General features: G+C 46.8%; 1 protein-coding gene and 1 long non-coding RNA gene across 2 annotated transcripts in view; one reads left to right on the top strand and one right to left on the bottom strand.

The window, feature by feature from the left end:
* Positions 1-19,805, bottom strand: part of LOC117142661 (dynein heavy chain 10, axonemal) — a 32,381-nt gene extending 12,576 nt beyond the window's left edge. Inside the window, exons 1-30 of the mRNA XM_033306789.1 lie at positions 19,107-19,805; positions 18,365-18,420; positions 18,118-18,241; positions 17,898-18,004; positions 16,922-17,148; positions 15,967-16,097; positions 15,183-15,811; positions 14,632-14,822; positions 13,852-14,446; positions 13,493-13,799; positions 13,039-13,437; positions 12,103-12,976; positions 11,689-12,042; positions 11,339-11,630; positions 11,116-11,274; positions 9,823-9,975; positions 9,197-9,415; positions 8,991-9,125; positions 7,322-7,743; positions 7,061-7,256; positions 5,821-6,054; positions 5,299-5,404; positions 4,790-4,910; positions 3,701-4,445; positions 3,120-3,647; positions 2,474-2,632; positions 1,978-2,088; positions 493-1,323; positions 281-373; positions 43-203 (exon numbers count right to left, since the gene is read on the bottom strand). Of these exons, the coding sequence (XP_033162680.1) occupies positions 43-203; positions 281-373; positions 493-1,323; positions 1,978-2,088; positions 2,474-2,632; positions 3,120-3,647; positions 3,701-4,445; positions 4,790-4,910; positions 5,299-5,404; positions 5,821-6,054; positions 7,061-7,256; positions 7,322-7,743; positions 8,991-9,125; positions 9,197-9,415; positions 9,823-9,975; positions 11,116-11,274; positions 11,339-11,630; positions 11,689-12,042; positions 12,103-12,976; positions 13,039-13,437; positions 13,493-13,799; positions 13,852-14,446; positions 14,632-14,822; positions 15,183-15,811; positions 15,967-16,097; positions 16,922-17,148; positions 17,898-18,004; positions 18,118-18,241; positions 18,365-18,420; positions 19,107-19,689 (9,242 nt within the window). The 5' untranslated portion in view covers positions 19,690-19,805. The remainder of the gene's footprint in view (positions 1-42; positions 204-280; positions 374-492; positions 1,324-1,977; positions 2,089-2,473; positions 2,633-3,119; positions 3,648-3,700; positions 4,446-4,789; positions 4,911-5,298; positions 5,405-5,820; positions 6,055-7,060; positions 7,257-7,321; positions 7,744-8,990; positions 9,126-9,196; positions 9,416-9,822; positions 9,976-11,115; positions 11,275-11,338; positions 11,631-11,688; positions 12,043-12,102; positions 12,977-13,038; positions 13,438-13,492; positions 13,800-13,851; positions 14,447-14,631; positions 14,823-15,182; positions 15,812-15,966; positions 16,098-16,921; positions 17,149-17,897; positions 18,005-18,117; positions 18,242-18,364; positions 18,421-19,106) is intronic.
* LOC117142668 overlaps positions 15,740-22,150 on the top strand; it is a 126,151-nt gene continuing 119,740 nt past the window's right edge. Inside the window, exons 1-2 of the long non-coding RNA XR_004459569.1 lie at positions 15,740-15,828; positions 21,654-21,880. This is a non-coding gene — a long non-coding RNA (uncharacterized LOC117142668). The remainder of the gene's footprint in view (positions 15,829-21,653; positions 21,881-22,150) is intronic.

Below are 22,150 nucleotides of genomic sequence, written 5' to 3'. Positions count from 1 at the left end.
AATTCGCTTCGTTATCTTGCTGCTGTAACGACGTGAACTCACTCATCCACCTGCGGCATGTTCATGTCATCAATAAAGCAGGCAATTCTCTTGCCCATCGGAGGCCCGTACGTATCCTTGGTGCGTTTCTCCACGGCCGCCTCCAGGGTGTGCTGCACATCCAGCGATGAGGTTCTCGATGAAAAATTAATATTGAGTATGACCTGAAAGGGAAGCGAAAAGGATGGGGTCGCCATGTTAGCCGGGAACGCGACGTTTGTCAGAGAGATTTTTCAATTACGTTGACACTCGGATTGAGATTGCGCAAATATTGCATGATGGTAGCCGTCTTTGATGTGCCAGCCTCTCCCACAAGCAGAACGGGTCGTTTGATCTGTAAACGGGATTGGAGTTGGAGTTTAAGCGACGCAATCGAAATAGGGACAAACATTAATAAGGCATCTCCCAGAAGCTGGGAGTAATGACATTCCCAAACAGCTAGGCACTACTCACCTCGCTCATCAGACTGAGAGTCCGATTGGTTCGGGTGTTGTCCACAGTGGGCACAAGGATCTCACTGAACTTCACTTGCGGGTCGTGCGTGTACGGCAGCACCACCCATTCCCAGGCCTTCCAAACGTTGTCCTTGACGTCCCAGAAGTAGTCGTACAGTGTGGGCTTGCTCTGCGGAAACTGGCCTCCAGAGGCGGGATTCTCCGGCGTGTCCTGCACTAACGGAAAGCCGGATATGCGCTTCATATACTCATCAAAGACAGGCTGATGCTTCTCCACGAGACAAGCGCCCATGGACCCATAGACCGCCTGCAGGAAACAGCACTCCAGACTGTCTGTATTGTAGTTCTGCTGCACCGGCTCATCGTAGTTCTTACTATCCATAACATAGTTGGGCAGGAGGGCGTCGTAAAGGTTGCAGAACTGAGTTACCATGTTCAGGTCCGTTTGCATTATGACCAGCTTCAAGGGATTACCCTGAGTAGTGCCATCCAGGCCCTCCAGAATGAAGGCTATGGACTGCGTGATAATCTTCTCAAAGAAGTCGTTAAGGAGTTCCCGCTGAGGCTCCGGCCGGGTGAGCACCCAACGCTGCCAAAACGGACTGTATCGCAGATTTTTCGGGTCCACGTAAACCATTCCTGCCCGGGAGACGGTAGCTGGAGAGGCGTAGTTTAGATTGCCCACCTCGAAGAGCAGGGCACAGTAGTTCTCCAGACGGATGCGCTCGCCGTTAGCCAAAGTCAGCAGCTTGTTATCATCCATCACCGAGTTCATGTTTTCGATCCACAGAGCATCCACATCTCCATCGAAGCAGGCGTAACGTCGCTCCTGTCGGTGAGTTGGCATTGGGTTGCATTAGCCTAAGTGCGTTACTCAACGCCTGTCACCCGAGTTTTCGTCGTCACCCAGCTGCCCCCAGCCAGCTTACCACCCACGAGTGATTACTCTGCGGAGCCGAATGAATGAGCTTGGCTTGGATACGAAAATCAGCAGGGATTCACTCAATAAAAAATTGACCGAATCTCATGGACATTCTTTTTTAGTTTACCCTACAAGGCATTACAAGGTATTACCTCAACATGGCTATAACTGATGGCCATTCGGAATATTTTTAACATATTCATAAATTTTTAAAGGTAAATAAATAATAGATTTAAATAGACTCTACGAAACTTCCCCACTAAATGAAATTTATGTTTAAGAAATTGTGAATTTTTAGCAAACCCATATACCCAGCGTTCAGTTTTTATGCAATCCCGGCTTATTACTGTATGAACGCGATTTCCGCATGAATGATGCGACGCAACCACCAAGCACCTGCATTTGCGCCCCACGCGGGACGACATTGAGCGTGGTCGTTGTCGGATGCGGATTCGCTGATGCTGCACTTTAATTCCCGGCGGGTTGGCACCCGCACCTTCCCAGTGGCTTGCCATCGGAGCCCCCTAATCCCACCCAAAAAGGCAGCCCCTTTTTACGTACCTCTCGCTCGATGGGCTTATTCATTTCACGAAATATATTTGAAAACAATCCATCAATCCAATCCCTCGTTTCCATATCCAGAAAGCCGTATAATTCGATCACAGAACAGGCCTGCAAATAAAAATATGATGATAAACATGACCGTATACATTCCCCAATGATACTTTCTTAAAGCCTAATGTATGCACAATTATATAGAATGTTTGGGTTTTCTGTGGACCAAAGCCTGATTGCTTCGGAATTGCAGTATCAATGTTTTTCAATATTGCATGGAGTAATTACTGTCCATGCAATTGAACAATTTCACAAGCACTTAACAACTCGGATTTGCCAAAGCAAAATGCGAAAAACAGAGAAAAGTGCAATTTGAAGACAGGACGAGGCCAAAGGACATGCACCTAAGCTCATAAAGGACGGAGCAAACTAAAAGTGCCGCAGGAGGAGGCAATTTGTGCGCTTGTCCAAATTCGGGGGATGGAACCATGGGTCCACTTACCTTGGGGTTAAGCACAAGGCACTTGGTGGGCAGGCCCATGTGGGTCTGCGCCTTGACCAGGGCATTTATGACGACAGTTTTCCCGCCACCTGTAGGGCCCACCAACATGGTCGAGTGCCTGGTCATCATGGTCTCGTACATTTGCACTACTTTGTCCTCCTGCCAGCCAGAGTTTTTCGAAAGGACGAAGAAGGCGTTGCCATTGTGGGGATTTAGTTGTCATAAATGGTGTTGCCCGGACGGGAGGAACCGAGCCCGGGTGACATCGCATGTCCAGCAGTTGTCCATTTCCGGCAGGAGGTGGCCGACATTTGCGCAACATTTTGTTTGATGAAAGTGGCAAGGATTTTGCCAGTAGTTCGAGAATAGCGTGCATGGAGGAGAGAAAGAAGAAATGGAAAATTGTATTAGTGAAAATTGTCAGCAGTTGTTGGAGAAGCAAAGTTGAAATTGGACGTGGGCGGTGGGTCACCGTAGAAGCCGGTGCAAAATGCTTTGTAACATTTCCTTCATTTGCGATTATGCGACATGGCGCAATTTACAAAGTGTCAAAGTGATGGCCGCCAGGAGAGTGACACGGCTGACTATGGGTTGTTGCCACTGTCAACACGACAGTGACAGGGCACAAACCAATGGACAGACGCACCTGATCGGGCAGCAATATGTAGCCATCGTTGACCAGCACATGACGCACGGCGGCATTAAAGTCGGGATAACCGATGCGGGGGCAATCGATACCAGGAAACAGATCCTTGATGAGTCCCAGGAACAATGGTACATCCTCGAACACGAATTTGGGGAAGTTCATGTCACGCAGCACTCGCATCAGTACTACTGCCTCCGGTAGATCCTCAGACTGCCGCTTCATTACGCCAGCCATTCGCAGCACGGAGTTGAGGGATCTCAATCCCCAATCGTAATGGCACTGCTTCGACAACTGCGCCTGCGCCAGGGAGTATAAAACGGTCATCTTTTTGGCCAACACCTTGGCTGTAAGGAATCCATCAGAGAACAGCGAGATCAGACAGATTAGCTCTAGATCGGGCTTGATGCAAGTTACTGGGCGGAACAAAGCCTTAACGGACTCTGGCAGCTCCGTGCGGCCAGCGTAGCCAGGATTCATGGTCACGAACACGCCGCATTTGGGATCAAGATGGATCTCAACGCCTTCAAACTGATACAAATCATTATTAAACAGAGTTGAAGGCTAATCTTATTACTACATACCACAAAACGATCCAGTTTTCTTATTAAGCCATTCCTGATGGTTTGCAACTGGGTTGATATCACACTAAGCACCGATATGTCGATACGATTGAACTCGTCGAAGCATCCCCAGGCACCGCACTGGACCAAGCCGGAAAGTATGGTGCCCACTGCCCGGTAGTCCATTCCCTCGCCGCAATTGGTCACCACACAAAGAAGGCCCATTGCCTTGGCCAGATCCTTGACCGTCTCCGTTTTACCCGTTCCAGCTGGTCCAGCAGGAGCACCACCCAGATTCATGAGCAGAGCTTGGGTTATAGTTAAGTAAATACGATCCGTGAGGGGAGTAATAACCAGGCGACCATTAAGACCCATGTACTCGTAACCGAAGTCGAAGCTTCCGGAGCACTGGAGCACATGCAGATTATCGTAGAACTTAATCCAGTAGAAACGCAGCTGACTTTCCCAGCTGAATTCGCTGGCATCCAGGACATTGTCCCGCACAAAGTTGTCAATAATGTCCCTCGCATGGACATCCACTGTGCACTGGGCCTTGAACTTGAGTCGATCGTTGCGGGAGAGGTTGGAGCGCACCTTGAGGACCAGCTCCTCGATCTGGTAGTTGTTCTTGCCCAGGAAATCCTTCATGGCCCGCATGTTTCCATGATTTTGGGCCTGGTCGAAGGCCTCCTCCACCTCTGCCGTCCACCAGACTTGACTCGCAGCCAGACCCACCATTCCCTGGTAGTTCATTAGCCAGTCGGGCCTGCGGACACAACAAAGTTGAAATCGAAAGTGGCCAATGACTGTCAATTTAATACAATTGGCCATAAATATGCCAGGCCATGCGCCCCACGGCTTAAACAAAATAATAAATCGCGCGAAATGACAAAATTATACAGTCGCGACCGGAGTGGGAACTGGATGAGAGTCGGAGCAGTTGACTTCCCGCAATGTAAATCGCCGGCCATAAAAGGAATTGGCTGCCGAAGTGTCACTCTGGTACCCACCCAGGACTCACTCTGCCTTCCCCACCAGAAGGATACGAAAAGGAAGCGGAAGGACAGGGGCATTAAATATGTTTTATGCCCAGCTGACGGTAGCACTTACCTTGAAATTTGCAGATCTGTGCCAAAGTCGTAGATGGCCGTCTTGTTTATGAAGCGGTTGGAGCGGCGCATTTCGTCCAGGACATCGTTCATCCAGTACTCCACGCGTCCCGCTGCCCGTGCTGTTATTCATCGCACCCGGAGGAGGAAGAAGCAGGCGAAAAGAAAAGACAATAACCGCATAAATAAACCCCAGTTGCCAATATCAATAAGTGTTATACAACAAACAATAAAGCAACAACAATGGCAGTAAGAACAGAGGAGCAATCATCCCCAGCTTGGCTGATGGGCCCATGCCGATGCCCAAGCCCATCCCATGCCCATGTCAATGCGCCACGATGCGATGCGATGCCAACTGCGACTGGCTTCAAATTAATTAAAAGAAATTGGCCAGCCGGCAGGCAGCAGACAATATTGCCATAAAAAAGTTCAATTTTAAAATTGGCAATCAGTGCGTGGATGCTGGATTGCCCCGAATCCGTTTCCCGAACGGAATGGAGCAGTACCTACCAGAGTTCCGGAACTCCATGACCTCGCCCTCGCTGGAAACCATGCCGGTAACAATCGTCTGGCTGCCCTCCTTGACCAAGCGCAACGACTTGATATTGTCGTACATCTGAAAATTGCAAAATCAATGCAAACGGAAGGGGGCGGGGGCGGAGGAAAGAAAAAATATATATATTATTTATAAGCCAAATAAATTCATAAAAATTTACCACGGCTCAAGCGTCCCAATACGGAACGAAACGAGACCAGAGCCGTGCATGTGTTGCAGAAATTGGCGTAATTTCCGCCATGGACATTGGCCAGAACGAATAAACAGTGACATTAACTTTTATGGCAAGACTCTATGGTATATACATACATACATACATATATATATATATATATATATACACACACGCCCCGCTGTACATAAAAATAATGTCGCTGGCAGTTTGGCAAATCTGTTGTTGTCACCACCAAAAGGGCAGCACACCCACCAACTTGAAACCAGATGCGGAACCCAAACCGAACCCACCCGATACCCACCTTAATGATGTGGTTCTGCACTGCAGATGGCTCACTGCTGCCCAGGATGGAGAGCAGCTCATCGGTGGATATGAAATAGAAACGCGGAAAAATGCGACGCTTCGAGTCCAAATATTCGTTTAACGACTTCTGACAATTTTCCAAGCCAATGCCCAGGCCCTGTATTTCCACTAAGCGACCGGGTACTGTGCAGAATGGCACCACTAACGGATTTTTGGCACAATCGACCATGATCTGCAATGGAAGATGGAGAGAAAGATGTAGGAGGGAGCTGGGAGCAGGAGTCAGCAACCAGAACGCGGCATCGCCAGTCGGGGCAGTAAATTATTATGAAAGGCAATGAGCGCAACGACCAACCCAAATACAATCAAACATATTAGACGAAAGTGGGAATGGTTATGGTGTATGATATATGGCATCTCATATTCCCTACCTATATAATTTTAGTCTTTAGTAACTACCAAATTTACCAACGTGCTTTTAAGACCCTCATTACTCTTCAATGTAAATTGAATCTGTAACGTTTCTATAATACTTACACTTACAACCCTTCCAAGAATGCAATCTTTGTTGCTTCAAGCTGTGAAACAAACTTATACTAATACTTAAATTGTGTAAAGTAATTTTAATCCTGAGTGGCACTACAGCCCGAACTCAAGGATCTTAATTCGGTCAAGTCAAGTAGGAGGCCCTACCAATCGAGAGAGTATGGAACATAACACGAATGTCGAGAGCAAATCAAAATAATAAATCATTTCACAAATGGCATCAAATATGGCGGCAAATGTTGCAAATGAAACGTAAAGCAAACGAAGGAAGGAATCCAGTGGTTGGCAAGGTTAAGTGAAGTTAAGCGCCAAACACAAACACAAATCTATCCCCCCCACACACGCCCACGTGCAAACCGGGGAACGGGGAGAAAGCAGTCGGTAGTGGAAGGTGAAAGTGCTTGGCATTTGTAAACACTGCTCGGGCTAACGTTGCGTATGTGTAATGTGCTACGGCTCCTGGGATATCCTGGGATATCCTAACGTATTTCGGTGTGTGTGCGGCTACGCAATTACGCATACACAAAAGCAGTCGTTTGCATGCGTATTATGTTTACCGTTAAGTAAGGAGTCGCCATACTGTCGGCACACATTAAATCAACTCAAATAAATTGTAGGCAGACACTAAGTGTGCGTTCCAAATAACCCAATAGCTACATAACCAGGACCAGCAAATACCACGAATTACTCACCCTGCGATACGACTTGTCAATGTCATCGAATTTCCGCGCCTCCTCCGGCAGCTGGGTGCGAATGTCGCCGCCAATGAATATGCCCTCCAAATAGAGCCACTTGCGCTGCACCACCAACCACTCGTCGATGATCTCCGAGATAAGGGCCAAGGTACGCTCCCATTTGTTCACCGTCTCCAGAAAGGGTCCAATAAACCTGGTGATATACAAATAAATATAATAATAACTAGGGCTCTTATCTCATATCTTAGGGATACTCACTGACTGGCTCCCATCGACTGTAGATTCATGGCATTATCCTCGAGTATCTGCATGATCTCGTCCACCGGACCCAGCACCCAACCCCGATCATCCGATCCCTTGTAGTGCTTGAAGGTCTTGAAGGCCATCGAGGCCCAGGTTTCGATGACAGCCTGGACACCCCGTTCGATTTGCAGCTCCTTGATGGCATTGGTTAGGATCTGCTCGGCGATCTCCTGGTACTTGTGCAGCTGCATGGCGAACATGTTCTCCAGCGTGAATCGGGCCGGTGACATGTCGAAGTACTGACCCGTCTTCTCCATCAACTGCAGCCAGTGGCGCTCCCTGAGGGCCTCGTGTTTGAGGCTAACCATCAGCGGCACAGTGCCCTTGAACTGCTTCATGTGGATCTCCAGCTGGACGCCAACGGGCAGGGTGCGCACCTGGAAACGAGAACGAAAAGTTCCCATTGGTTAGCGGGGTGTGGATGGTTAGTTAGCTGGCTGAAAATCAGCTGAAACAATAGTGTGGTTGTTGCCTGTGGTTGCCCCCATTGAATTATGACGAACGCGCGTCCTGCGGCCAGTGGTCTCGGTTATGTTTTAGCTACCAACTCCCATCGTTCCCATCATTGCCGTTGCTGTTGGCCAAAAAGCGCAGTCTGTTTGCACGCCGGGCTGCCGTCCGTTTGTTTGCACATGCAAAATGCACGGCACTCCGGACCATTCAGGACATAAATTGAAATAGCAACAACAGGAGCAACAGCAGCAATGCAGCACCACTGTCAACAAGTCGATGGACAGGACGAGTTATAGGGGTTTAAGTGTCGGAGGGAGATGACATGGACAGGCCGCTGGCATTTTAATTATTTTCAATATTGAACAAATTGATTTACATTTTAGGACGCTGATTATGTAGAGCCTTTCAGTAGTTACTGCTTTGGGGACTGGCAGCCGAAATTATGCGCGATAAAACTGCAGTAAAATATGTGCGTGTCGAATGATTATATTCAAATTTGTTTGCACCCACTACGCTGTTTATATTAATCGCGGTGCTTTTGAAATATTTGCCATACTAATCTTCTATCCGCAGGAGTTATGATGCCAGAAAGCCAACCCCACCTAGAATGGCCACCGATGCTTTGGGCCGCGCCATTCGGGGGTACCACGCCCACTTCATTTGTATGGGCGATGGGCGAAAAGTTTTGGCTGCAACAAACTTTTAGCCCGGCCAGCGAAATTCCTCAAAAACTTGTTAGTGAAGTAAATAAATCAATTTGTCATAATCAGTTTAGGTGCAAAATTTTGTCGCTGCAAGGCGTGGCCAGAAAATTCTCATTTCTTGTTTAACTAAAGCTTTGGGGAAACCTCATGGAAGGCCATAGGTATGAAAAAAGAAAATACCCAGCAAACGGATGTAATGGGTTTCCCATCGCACGCTTTTGAAAGCAAACCGAGTGGAAGCACCAGATTTTTCTAATATTGTGAGATTTTCTTTTAAGTTATTTGAATAGCCCGACATGCTTGAGCGTAAAAGTGGCATCATAAGACGCTTTTCACAGTGAGTTCACTGTTCATAAGTATTTTGCTTTTGTTGTTCCAAGGCGTCCTGTAATTTTATGAAAATCCAAGCAGGCCGAAAAACTTTGTTTAATTGGCAAAGTTTGCCGCGCCCCGGAGAAAAAGCTTACCGCCTTGGTAAATTTCCGGAACTCCTTCAGATAGCTCTCGACGCCCTCGGTCAGTACATTGGGATCCAGATCGGCCCACAAGGTCTTGCCCCATCCTTCGCGAGCGTATTTCTGCGCCTTGTATAGTTTGTACAGCTGCCAGAGTGAATGGGGTTTGAAAATATCTGATGAACAAGTAAGGATATTTATTATTAAGAATACCCCACCTGCTGCAGTCCCTCAAACTCGGTTTGCACCCGCGCAAACTCATGGTAATCAACCATGGCCATGTCGAACAGTCGCTCTGCATTGGCCAGCTCCTCCCGTCTCGTTTCGCGTTCGGCTATTTTCTGGCCATACGGATCCATTAGGCGCACTCCTCGCTCCAGTTCGGCGCCCACGGAGCCGGGCCCGTTCTCGTCGTAATCCTTGATAAACTCGGCCAACTGTCAAGCAAATGAGAAAAGGTTAGTGCAGCACAAAGTAGCAGTGGCACTGGGAATGGGTGGCCTCTGACCCACCCAGCCACCACATCCGTCTGTCTTGCGCTCTAATTCAAATGATAAACACTTCAAGTTAATTCATTTTACGCTGACGACAGCAGCGAGGTCGCCGCTAACAATTGACAATAATGGTTGGGCGCGCGGAAAAATCCAATTAAAATGCCATTGAAAGGAAATAATAATGGGAGGAAACAAAACAGAATTGCAGAAAAAGAACGCAAAATAGCGGAAATGCAAAGTCGACAGCGCAGCCTCAGCTTCAGCATCAGCCTCAGCTCTAATCCCATTGCCACAACTCGAAAAGGAAGGACCTCCGGGGGACTTCCTTTTCCTCCATTCCGACAACTTACATCATCGCAGAACTCATCGATTTCGACGGAAGTCATGTCGGCGAATTTCTGCTTAATTGGTTGCAGCTTCTCGTAGCGATACAGGGCCGATAGGAAGAGCCTCTTCCAGCGCTTCTCCAGGTGATGGGCCATCAGCATGTCCTCGTAGGGGAACTGGAATGGCAGAGGTGAATTAAACTGCGGATCGAAATATATGCAAATACAACGCACATAAAAATTAAGCAGTGCCCTTCAATTATGGCTGAGTGCAAATAATAATCATGAAAAGTGCCGAAATTCACTAACGACCAGCGAAGCGTGGTATTCAAGCTCTTCTGACCCCTCCCCCCACCCACTACTTTTTTTAACCAACATCCAACAGTCCACAACCCGAAGTGGAAAAAACTATAGCATAGCTTTCAGGGCCGCCACCGCATAAATTTTCATTTGGCCTTTCCCGGCAATTGCAACGCCAATACATACAGGTGAGGTCACAACTGTAGCTAACAGAGTATCTAAATTGCATATCCTGTACAGGGATCACCAATTTTCATTATTTATTATTTAAATTTCGAAAGAAAATTCTTATATAGACTTTAAAAACGGAAGTAAATCATATTTTAAGCTAGATTGATATATATTACCATTTCATGGAGAACATCCCAAAAGCTATTCTCTTATCCTCAGCTGTATATGTATTACACTGTGCCTGTGTGCGGGCGTATGCATTCATTCGTTCATTAATTTATATAAAATGCAAGTTAATTCCTTTTTGTCTGGCTAAAGCTAAGCGACGTCGCCGCCGCAACGGAATGCCATCAATAAATGAATGGACCAAAGCGAAGCGGAGCGAGCGGATACCGAAATGGCCAGCACACAGACACAGATTCGGATACGCAGCATTGGCCGGGCCCGGATCCTAATCTGGACTATGGAGCATGGACTCTGGCACGGATAGTCCTGTTGCTGCTGCTGCTGCAGCTGCATTTACGTAACCATTTGTGCGGTGGCTGCGCCAAAAAGCGGAAAGCCATTTCCAAATGGTCCTGGCCAGACCGACCGCCGAATATGCATATGTAAACAGAAATAGAAACAGTGACAGTAGCCTCAGTCCAGCTCTGCTGGGATTTCGATGGGATTTTTGTAAAACTGCTCATTTGAATACACAAATAAGCGCACCATGGTTGGCAGACTTAAGTAACTTTCATTAAACGGAGGGGATGTGCACATTTCAGAAGGATTGGATTAGAATGAGAAGCTCGCGAAAAAACTGAGCAATGGCACCCTATCAAAAAATTTAAAGACGATTCTTACCATAATTTTGTGTTCGCTAAGAATGGTGAAGGTCTCCTGCATTTCGTGGATTTTCTGCTCGTTGGTCAACGTCGACGACTGCACCGTGCCAATCGTGGTCATGACCAGCTTGAAGTCCTCCAGCTCGCGTGTGGTCTTGTTGAGATTCAGGCTAAGGGTCTGCCACAGATTTGCACAGATTAGGAGGGATGTGTTTGTGGAATCTTGGAGAATCAGGACTCACTTTGACTTCGTTACGCATTGCCCTCATGTTATCGTTGACATGGCGCAACAGCTCCTCGCCCAGTGTGGTGCACCAGTCCTGGGCATGTTGCGTTATGCTCGCCAGCAAGGGCTCCAAATTTATGCGCACACATTTGATGTCCTGGAACTTGCGGGTGTTGGCCAGCGTTTCCACAATGGACGAGTAAAATGTAAATTTCTCATCGATTTCGATGAGCGTCACCTGTTTTTCCAAGAACTTCTGGCAGATGAAACTCTTCTCGAAGGCCCACAGATTGAAGTACTTGCGGAATCTTTGGCATAAAGTGCATTAATTGGGATTTTTCTTCCACAAATAAAGCAATTACTCACTGCGACACAAACGCCCTGGCTTCGTTCGCCACTCTAGAAGCCAAATCGTGTATGTTTATGACCAGATCCACAATAGATCTTATCTGAATGACGTCCTCATAGTACGTGTAATTGTACTTGAACTGTTTGCCCATTTCCACCAGTGGACAGGCTATGCAGGTCCCGGTCATCCAACGGGTGAAAATTCTCAACCTAGATATATAGTCCTTAGTGGCAGTCACAATGGTGTTCTGCAGTTCCTGAACCGAAGGCTCAAGGACGATTTCTGACATCAGGAGAACAGCGTTTACCTCAAACATCGGTTTATTTGAGAGCAGGCGGTTGATATAGCACTTTAAATTCTGATACGTCATGCTAAGAAAGGAATTAATAGGTTAACTAATAAGGAAACTAGTGAAGAAGAGAACTACTTACTCAACAATACACTTGAATGTTTCTCCTTCCCAATACTCGTAGTAGGTTTTCATCCGGTCCGACCTTCCAGAAAATGTGCCCAACACCAAGCTCTCCAGCTTGACTAATACCGGGCCCAGGGAGTCGTAAAGCTTCTTCATTTGGGCTGCCTTTCGATTGCGCGATGCCTCTAAGAGTTCGAAATATCCCTGACATGGATATATGCCGGATCCGCAGGCTTGCTCTGCCTTTTCATCCGCTGGAACGTCTTTTTCGATCGAAAACATTGTTATAGTTTCCCCAGTGACCGATTTGAATCTTTGGGACGCGTTCTTTCTATCTTGTAGATATGATTCGCCAGAGGCTCTAGATGTATCCTCAACTTTAAGTTCATCATCAAGGTTGAACAAATTGAAACTCTTAATCATATCGATACGAGAGCGTAGATCCAGGCGAATAAAATTAATTTGGGACACTATAGAGGTCAGTTTGCGCAGCTGCGAATTGATTTGATCACAGAATTTGCCTATATTGAACGAGGTCCAAGTGTATCGACCCACGCCCATTTGAATAAAGAGTTCAGTGTCGTAGATGTGGCCGCGTAGGAAGATCACCTCTGACATAGACAGGTTGTTGATAATTGACCTATACCTGTCAACGACCTCGGTCATCCGTTCATAGTCCTTGAAGAGCAGGTCCTTCTTCATGATCGCAGTACGCAACACTGCGGGAAGTGTAAAGCCAAGATGCTCAAACTGCTGAGCTTCAAACAGGACATCGAAGACATCGCGCTTCAGATTGACGACAAAATCCATGTCATATTCGATAAGTGTTTTCTCCCCAACGAGTTCACGCCAAATGGGCAGCAGATACTGGGACTCTGCTCGTTGAAGTACTAAGAGCAGAAAAAACGACATGTGTATACAATTACAACTCTGTTATATCCCAATAACTCACATTCACAAGTCCTAACACAGTGCCGATCCATTGCCGTAACATCTTTGGGCTTCTTATCCTTGACCATTCTAATAAACGCTGTGCATTCCTGAAGTTGTATATTTGCCTTTCGCGTGTTACTGACCATCCACATGATCATGGCCACCAGCACGGTCAGCCGGTTGATGCGGCACATCAGCTTCTTTTGTGATGTGTCACCCACTAGCAAGCCCTCGTTTTCCGATTCCGAGCTGATTTCCGTTCCTGCCGAATCCGCGACGCTGTAGGCACTAAACGCTTCCGATTGCACGGGCATAAGATTTGAAGACTTTACGGGAGTAACACGCCTATCACTGGTCATTTGCAATTCAGGTCGGGGCTTGGCCTTCAAGGTCTGCACGGCCTCCGAAATATAGGACACTACGGGGACAAAGATTAATTCCATCTCTTGTAACCTACTGTTCATAAGCCCTACTTGTAGATTCCTTGCATATGCGAATACGCAACACATTGGATCGGTTTGTGGTGTTCACCAAGTAAGTGGCGTTCTGTATGAAGTTCTCGAAGAGCACCTTTTCAAACTGGAACATCACAGTCATTAACTCGAAGTACTGCTTAAAAGAGCTGCGCTTCAGGAAACTGTTCTTGATAGCCGGCTCATCCTCCACCCTCTTGAATGCCAACACTGAGGTCTTGAGCTTCTTACCTAGCAAGCGTGCCCAGAAGATGGCACTTATTTTGGCCGGCTGGTGCTTGGCCATGGGCGGGGATTTTTTTAATTTCTGGAAAGGCAACCACATTATATGGGGACTATTTTTATGAATCACAACAAACCGTGAATACGCGCTCAACTGCGTTGATCTCGGTCACAAAGAATCGCAGTAGATTCTCATGTTTGGTTGCCACAAACTCCTGTAGAGTGGCTCTGGTGTCTATGTTCATAGCGTTGACCACCAAGTCGAGACCCTTCTCAGAGGACAGCAGGGAGTTGATGCTTTGATCGATCACGTTCTTGGCCTCATTCTCCACGTTATCCAGCCGCTTGTTGAACAACTCCAGCGAGTACTCCCAGTTCTCCCAGTTTCCCGGCCTGAACATGTCATAGTCGACGCTCTTGATCAGATCGTCAAGCATGCGATACACCTTGCGCATCAGGTTGTCCACAATCGAGGGATCCGCAATGCAGGCTTTCAAGCGGTGTCCAAACAGATTCTCATACTGGACGAACACGCGACCCACATAGGCAATGTCCACGGCGACGCGGTGGATGTGGTTCACCTCGTTGAAGAGCGCCACTCGGTCGAATTCCCAACGGGATCCAGCCCCGGAATCCTCGATGTGCTGGCGACTGAGCTTGTAGGCCTGCTTCCAGCAGCGCAGCAAGTTCGCACAGTTGGTGGCCGTCTCGTAGGTGTAGGTCGCTGAGTACCTGTCCACGAGATAAATATTATTTTACTTCAAAATAATGCTACTTATTACATTATTTACATCGATACATCATAACGGTTTAATATCAGAAAGAACTCGATTAATGCGATGCGATGAGCCAGCGCGTCACGCGCTCATCTCTAGTTCACAAATAAGTTGCGCACTGCACTTTGCAAATTTACTCACTTGAATATGTTCTCAAAGTTGATGATGCTCTTCACCTTCTGGACGAACACATTCGAGATCTGGCAGAGCAGGACCTGCATCTCGGGATCACGGCAATAGTGGCTGGACATGGTCCAGATGTGACGAAGCCCAACCATGATGTTGGGGATCTGCAGCACCACCATCTTAAAGCTCTCATAGCTTCGTACTTTCTGGTGAGTAGATAAAGAAATTTAAAACTATTAGTACTTTCACAGATAAGCTTTAAGGTTAGGTTACGGTTACAATTAAGATAAGTGAGCAACAATAAATTAACAAGGCCTACGAAAATTAAGCACTAATGTTTCGGTTCCGAAAGGAACACGCTCTTGAGCGAACCACTAGTTCCAAACCGATATTAAAGTTCCAGTTTTATCGTTGCCACACTTATAAAATGTATGATTTCCATTTTTAAATAAGTTTTTTAGTTTCCAACGTCTTGGATCTGGTATGTATTTAAGTAGTGTACTATAAGCTATTTGGTTGAAATAATTCCTTGTTTCAGCTGTAAAACGTGGAATTATAAAACTCACCTCCAGATAATCTATGATGGTTCCTAAGTAGTCAGAGTTTTCCTTGGCCAGCTTGAAGCGAGCCTCTGTCTTTTCGACAACAGCTTGCCACTCATCAAGCACTGGGGATTTATCATCAGTCAGACGCTGTAGAACAGCTACCACAAACTCGGTCTTTAACTGCTCCAAAGTTCCGTAGAGCTCCACCTCCATTTTGTGCCAGTAGCGGTGCTCGGCCATTGGAGTGAAATCGTCTAGTTTGGCATCCGTAAGCGTCTTCATTGTCTTCTTGAGGTACTTAATCCAACCGTCTACCACTTCTTCCAGCTGCTGCTGGGTGTATGTGATCACCAGGTCCAGTCTTTTGGGGTCGACAGGCACCCTAATGATAGCGTCCTCGAATTCCGTTGCCTCCTGACCGGGCAGAATGTACGACGACGGCAGACTGAAGGCCCAGACAATGTGATTGATGGTCCAGGTTATTTCACTCTGGAACTCCTCGATCTCCTTGAGTAGCCGCCTCTGGATGGGCGTGATGCGTGGCGGCGTGGCTTCTTCGGCAGCGTGTTCCGCCTCAACTTTGGCCTTCGTCTCACTGAGCATCTTTTCCCATCGCTGACCAATCGTCAACTTTTCGACTTTTACCTCCACTGTAAAGAACTATTGGGTAAGTAACTTCTCGTGTACATAAATAGAAATAAAAGTTTCTTAATAAGTCTAGAGCAAGTATTTCTGAGAACTAAGTAAGATATGTACCTAGGCCGATCAATTCGTTTATGGAGCTTCCCATGAAGCATCTACTCACCTTCCTCCTCGGAGGACGACAAATGGGCCTCAACTTTGTGGGCGTCAGCTTCTTCTTCCTCCTCCGTGGGCTCAGCGTCCGGTTTCTTGGCCTTCGCCTTTTTGGCCGCCGCCTCTGCCTCCTTCATTTTCCTGGGAGGGGTTGGCAAATAAACAAACAAACACAATTAACGGTCGTCCAGTATGCAAAATTAACACAAAGCGTAATGAAAGGCTACCGATAAGCAAAATGAGCAACAAATACAAAGCGTAACAAAGGCTACTCCGCTGGAAGTGGACGAGGATATGGCCACGAACCCAACTCCAGCACCTCCTGCGTTGGCATTTTTTAATCTGCATGACAGAAAGGGGCAAAAAAAATGTTAAAACAAAAAAGATGCCCGAAATGAAAGGGGGAAAATTTAACTGTGGCGGTCAAGTGGCATTCGCGAGGCGGCAATGAAAGGCCAATGCAAGGATGAATGAGGCTCGCCAGGAAGTGCCATAAATGCTGCCTGCCAAACAAATGGAAAATGGCCAGAAGACAACAACCCAACGACACCGACGACAACGGAGTACGGCGCCGTTGATGGTAGCATGAAATCCGATTAAAAATAAAAATTTCTTATCGGATGCGCTGTAATTTATGTGCGAAAAGGGTTCTGTGCACCAGGATCGGGAAAAGGAGCATAAAAAAGGGGAGCAACGGCAACTGTGGCCGATGGTAACCAGCGATAAGCGCAAAACAAAAGCAAACAGAAAATTTGCACCAAAAAAATCAGAGAAAAAAACTCGAATGGGTTGGTTGAAAGAAAGGCAGCATTCACAATCGGAGCCCAGTCACTCCTCCACTCCAGCAGCAGCAGTAGCACCAGTAGCATCAGCTTGAAACCAATAAACCCAGGCCCGATTTTTCCCCAGAAGCCAGCAGAGCAGCGAATGCCACACCCTGACTGCCTTTGTTAAAAGTTAAATACTTTTGTTGTTTAAGCGCTCTCAAACGAAATTCCGATGGTTTGGATAGCTCCAATAGACCCGGGCCCGATTCCTTGGCCTCGCTGGATATATCCTCGCCGGTCTCTCCTCCAGCGCCGCCTGCTCCTCCGCCCCCAGATCCGCCGGCCTGCCCCTCATAACTGTCCATTTGCTGGCTATCCGCTGTGGCCGGTTCGCGAAATTGAAATTGAATGGCGCTCTTGTAAACCTGATTTTGGGGCGAAAAAAAGAAAACAGAGCCCACATGTACAATGGAATCAAAGATGGAGTGCCCGGATATTGGAGGCCGCGTTGTTCAGGTCCTGCGGTCTGTGTAGACTTTCTAATTGATTCGCCCCGTTCGCCATTCGCCGAAAACTGATTTTCAGGGAACAATTTTCCAATTTATTTTCATGCAAAGCTAATAATATGGAAGCCCACTCGCTGCCGACTTTGTGGACCGCAGAATTCACAAGGCCGAAGTCTTGGCTGGCATGGCAGTCTAATGGAAACCGCAGCCCGTTTTGGAGCTATGATGAAGCAATTTGCGTTGGCGGTCAACGCTTAAGGCTCGGTTCAGTGGGCGTGATGCCCCACCCACCGAGTCAACCAAGTCAACCAATCCGCCCGCTATCCTCACAGCTCCAAAGTGGTGCAGTGGAGCGGAAAAATCTTGCGGCACAGCGGGCATTTTGATAGATGACTGCCTTGTTTCGGGAATTAATTACAATTCGTCACAACATTTTGTTTTGCGGTCGGAGAGCGGACTTCGGGATGAAAAGACAAGCGGACGGAAGGAAGAACGAGTCCTTGAAACAATGCTGGATCGGCCTTAAAGTCCTTGATTGATTGAACAACGGTTTATGGTGTGTGAAATGAGCGAATCGGGTGCAAGTTTGAGTGATTTTGGTTTGCTGATGCGTCTCTTAATGTCCGATTACGGATGGCAGCTCAGCAGTACGGTTCTCTCAGACTTACCAGGTTCAAGTCATCCCTCAGCGAGTTGATGAGTGACCCTCGAACGGTGCCTAGCAGAAAGTACAGGGGCATTTGGGCAAAGCAGGCTGATACGTCACTGAAGTTTGCTAAAAGGACATAGAAGTTTACAACTTGCAGGGACGCAGAAGTGGGTAATACAGTGTAAATGTAAGACCTAATGTATTTCATATTTAATATTTAAATTATTTAATGTACTCACGTATCTCCCTCCGGTTTTTTCGCACGATGTATATGTACTTAATCTTCGGATCCAAGTCCGAGGACTCCATCCTTCCAAAATGGCAGTGCACTTGTGGGGTTTTCACGTATGCCGGGACAAGTTTCTGTAATTTTAGGCGACATTACTATCTAGTACTATGTTCTATCACATCAAATTCAGGGAGTTGAGCCATTTTAAATTAGGAATCTCCCAAACACTCCAGGTGCCTTTCAATTAGGGTGCTCACCTTCACTTCCACGTAGACGGGTACATAAGTGGCTTTCTTCTTCCTAAATTTGCTACCTTTTGGGAGGAGGAGGCGGAACATTTGGGGGAGTGCATTAGTAAGGGGTCGAAATGGGCGTGTCAGAAGCGAGTAAGCGAATGCAGCGCCGCGATTAGGATTGTGATTGAGATTGATGGGGTGGAACAAAGTGCAGCGGGCGGAATTTGCATTGTGGCAAGTTGCGCGCTTCCATTTAAATGCAATGAATGAGCCGGCGAAACTTTGCTCTTATCTTTGCACCAGGCAATGGGAAATCAAATGAGTCGGTTGGGTGGAATAGTGGCTGCGTCGGAATGGCTGATTCAAATTAAAAGTTACAAAAGAAATGAATTTTAGCCGGGCAAACGAAAATGAGGCCCTTAAATATTTATGATGTGAAGTGGGTGGCGCAAATCAAAGTGTGGACCAAGATTTTCGTTTGATATCAAGTTGGACGGGCTACAAAATTATGCATTGCCAAAATGGGGAAAATAAAGGAGGAAAAACTGAAACTTTTAAATTAAAATCTTTGGACAGTAACAAAGGAAACTCAAGTAATGCATCCATCTTATTTACCGTTTTCCGTATCGGAGCTGGCTGAAAATATGGTTTTTATGTGGTTACAGAGAGATAATTGTAAAAGTTTAATCATAAGGCAGATATTCCTTATTCTTCAGTTTAGAACTAACCCAAATAATGAAAATATTATGTAGTTCTGACTTACGTCTGGATCGAGCTGAGCTCTTGCCACTCCCAGCCACGGTTGCCTCCTCCTCGCCCTCCAACTCGCCTTCTACCTCGGCATCTGTGGTTTCACCACCAGTGTTGACCTCTTCGACGGGCTCTTGATCACCACCGGCTGGTGGCGCTGCATCCTGGCCAGCTTTCTTGCGTCCCTTTCCGGCTGCTCCTGCCGATGCTCCCGCCTTGCCGGCGGACTTTCCGCCCGCCATCCGGGCATCGCCCTTCTTTTTGCCCTTGCCCTTTTTGTCGGGAACTGTGGGTGGTGGGCGTGGCACCTCCTCCAGTACGGTAATCTCCTCCTCGATGAGCTTGTCGTAAAAGGTGCGCCAAAAGAACAACACTACGAAATCCAAATCGTTTTGGGTCTCGTAACGTCGCTGGAAAAAATTCTCCACGGCGGGCATATTTTTGCTGATCGTTGCATTCACATACTTGGGTTCAAAAACTCCCAGCATATTGGACATAATCGTCTTCAGCCAGACGACACGGGGTTCAACGTTGTTAAGGGACTCTGCCGCGGCATCGGCACTGTCTGAGGTGGATTCAAATTGCGTTTGTGACATGGTGGTCGTCGCTTATTTGAATAGGTTCTTGAAGTTGGGCGGTGGAGTGGGTTTCCGATGTGAGTGGGTTTTGGGTCCCTTGCTTGCTCTCTTTTGGTTGTTTGGCTGCCACGTCGGCGTCTTCGCGCGGCTGAACATCAAACGTTTGCCTTGATTTCGCAGGATTTCTCGTTACAAACAGGATCTCTCGTCCTCCCACTGGATGCCAACTTGGTGGATGCCCAACCACCTTTCCGTTTTTGTTGTTCTTTCAATCAATTTCAGCTGCCTCGCTGTGCAGTTTGGTTTCGCTTCCGCCACAGAGTGCTGGCGTATTTACTCCCGGGCGTCTGAAAATCCTTTTGTGTATCCCAGGACAACAGTTGCGGCTGCAGCTACGGCAATGGCCAATGCAAGCCGTCTAAAAACCAAATATGGAATGCCTTGAAATGTTGTCTTTGGGCCACACTGTTCAGATATACAGGTACACAATTTGTTAACTGCGTTTGATGAAAGTTATTTCCATTTCCCTGACGAAAATATAGCAGGGCTGCTTTGATTAAAGCTGTCGAATAATAATAACGAAGTTGCTTAAATTGTTTATGCTGCTTGTTTTGATTCCATTTCCCGGCTATGTTGCTGGTTGCCTTGACTAGCTGTCGTTAGGGCAACCCAACCCTACCCAACCCAGCCCAGTCCAACTATCCCCAACCCATTCGATTTAATGTAATTTCTGGTGTCCCCTTCCGGTTACCTGTCAGCCGCACTTGCAACATGCAACAGTCGAATAGCAATGCCAGAGCATTGTGGGCCCTTTGAATGCACCAACCCAACACAACACAACCCAACCAATCCCCTGCCAAGTTATAGAGCTCACGCCGTTGCGTAAACAAAACACGCAGCCCTGACTTAATGGCTATGCACATTAGCAACGTGCCAGGGACTTTCCCAGTTGCCAGGTCTCCGGGTCCAGGTCAAGTAGCCCCGTAGCCCCCTTGGCTCCTGGAAAGCGGCGGACGTGGAACGATGGCCACGCTCAATAAGTGTATGGGACCATAAATGGAAATATTTACTCGGCACCGTCAACACGGCAAAGTGAGTTGAGTGAGGCTGTGGGTTAAGTAAGTGCAAGTGCAAAAGTCAACTTTGCCCGGATCTGAAATTGCCTAACAACCGACTGCCAGGCTCTTTGACGACTTCACTTAAAGTGCATGTCCCGTTGCTATCATCAAAGTTGCGCAATCAAACTTCGCAGCCACTTCAATGGGCTTGAGGAATCAGTTCCACTGGATGTCATCGATTTTTCATTAATACTTTGATTTTACCTACTTTCTGCCTTGAATTTTGATTATCTTGCTAATGTAATTTTTTATTAGACCGGTAGGTAAGGTACATCGCAAAAAATAAAATCAGATAAGGACATTCTCGTAGATGAGTGCAACCAGTTTACTAGTATAAATTGTTGGCATACAAATTGTTAATATATCATGAAAATGTTCTACTTTCGTCCTGTGGCTATCTTCCAGGAGAAGCGATTCCTGAGTGCAATCGAACAGGTGGTAGGAGTAACTTTTCCGCAAGAACATGTATTTTAGGCAGAATTCACAAACGTAAATGGTGATCGCCTTGTCGTTTATTCCAGGATATGGACTGGAAGACGTGGTTTCGATCTCGTAACGCCCAAATTTCACCTTTTCTATGTTTCTTATGACTTTCACATTCTTCGATGCACGATCCAGTATTGGTTATAGGTTCCTGAATGTTTTTTTGAAGAGATGAATCGTTCTGAAGCTGGGATTTCCCCATTTCGAACTTAGGAGCACTTTGGCCAAAACCACCAATATCGGAGCATCAAAGTTATTTTAAAATTTTACTTCTAATTTAATAACTACTTTCTTTTTATTATTTAAAGTTTTTTGTTTTAAGCTTAATAAATATCGAGCAAATATAGGTATTAAAAAATAAGTTGTATAACTTTTTTCCAGTGGCAAAACATTTCGGGATATAATCTCAGAGCTACGCCACATCCTGCTACCTTGATCTATCGAAGACGCCAGTGCAGGGACAACCCGGCTCAATACTAATTAAAATAAATGAACATTTACGTCGTCACAGCAGGTGGATGTGAGGGCGAGAGGCCAGGAGTCCGGGCGAAAGATTAGGTGACGAGCCCGGGCCAACGGAGACATCATTAAAATGCATGGTTCAAACGGTGCGTATACTTAATATAGATTGGATTGAGAGTGTGTGGATGGCGGGATGGGGAGTTCTGGCAGGATGGAAAGCTCCTGGATGAGTTGGCTCCTTTCGCTACAGCATTCGCTTGCGGTGGCTGTAATCTTTATGCGTCATGTTTTTATTTGTATTTATTATTGCGTCTGCGGAGAGCAGAGTAGCGAAGAGCACACTTTGTTTGCAGGTGAAATATTCCACGCATCCAGCGAAATGAGAATTTATTGACTTCACTCTGCATATGTGCGTG

Source organism: Drosophila mauritiana, chromosome 3R, assembly GCF_004382145.1.
Source record: "Drosophila mauritiana strain mau12 chromosome 3R, ASM438214v1, whole genome shotgun sequence".
Taxonomy (NCBI): Eukaryota; Metazoa; Arthropoda; class Insecta; order Diptera; family Drosophilidae; genus Drosophila; species Drosophila mauritiana.
The sequence above is the reverse complement of the archived record's forward strand: the minus strand, read 5'-3'. Positions and strand labels throughout refer to the sequence as shown.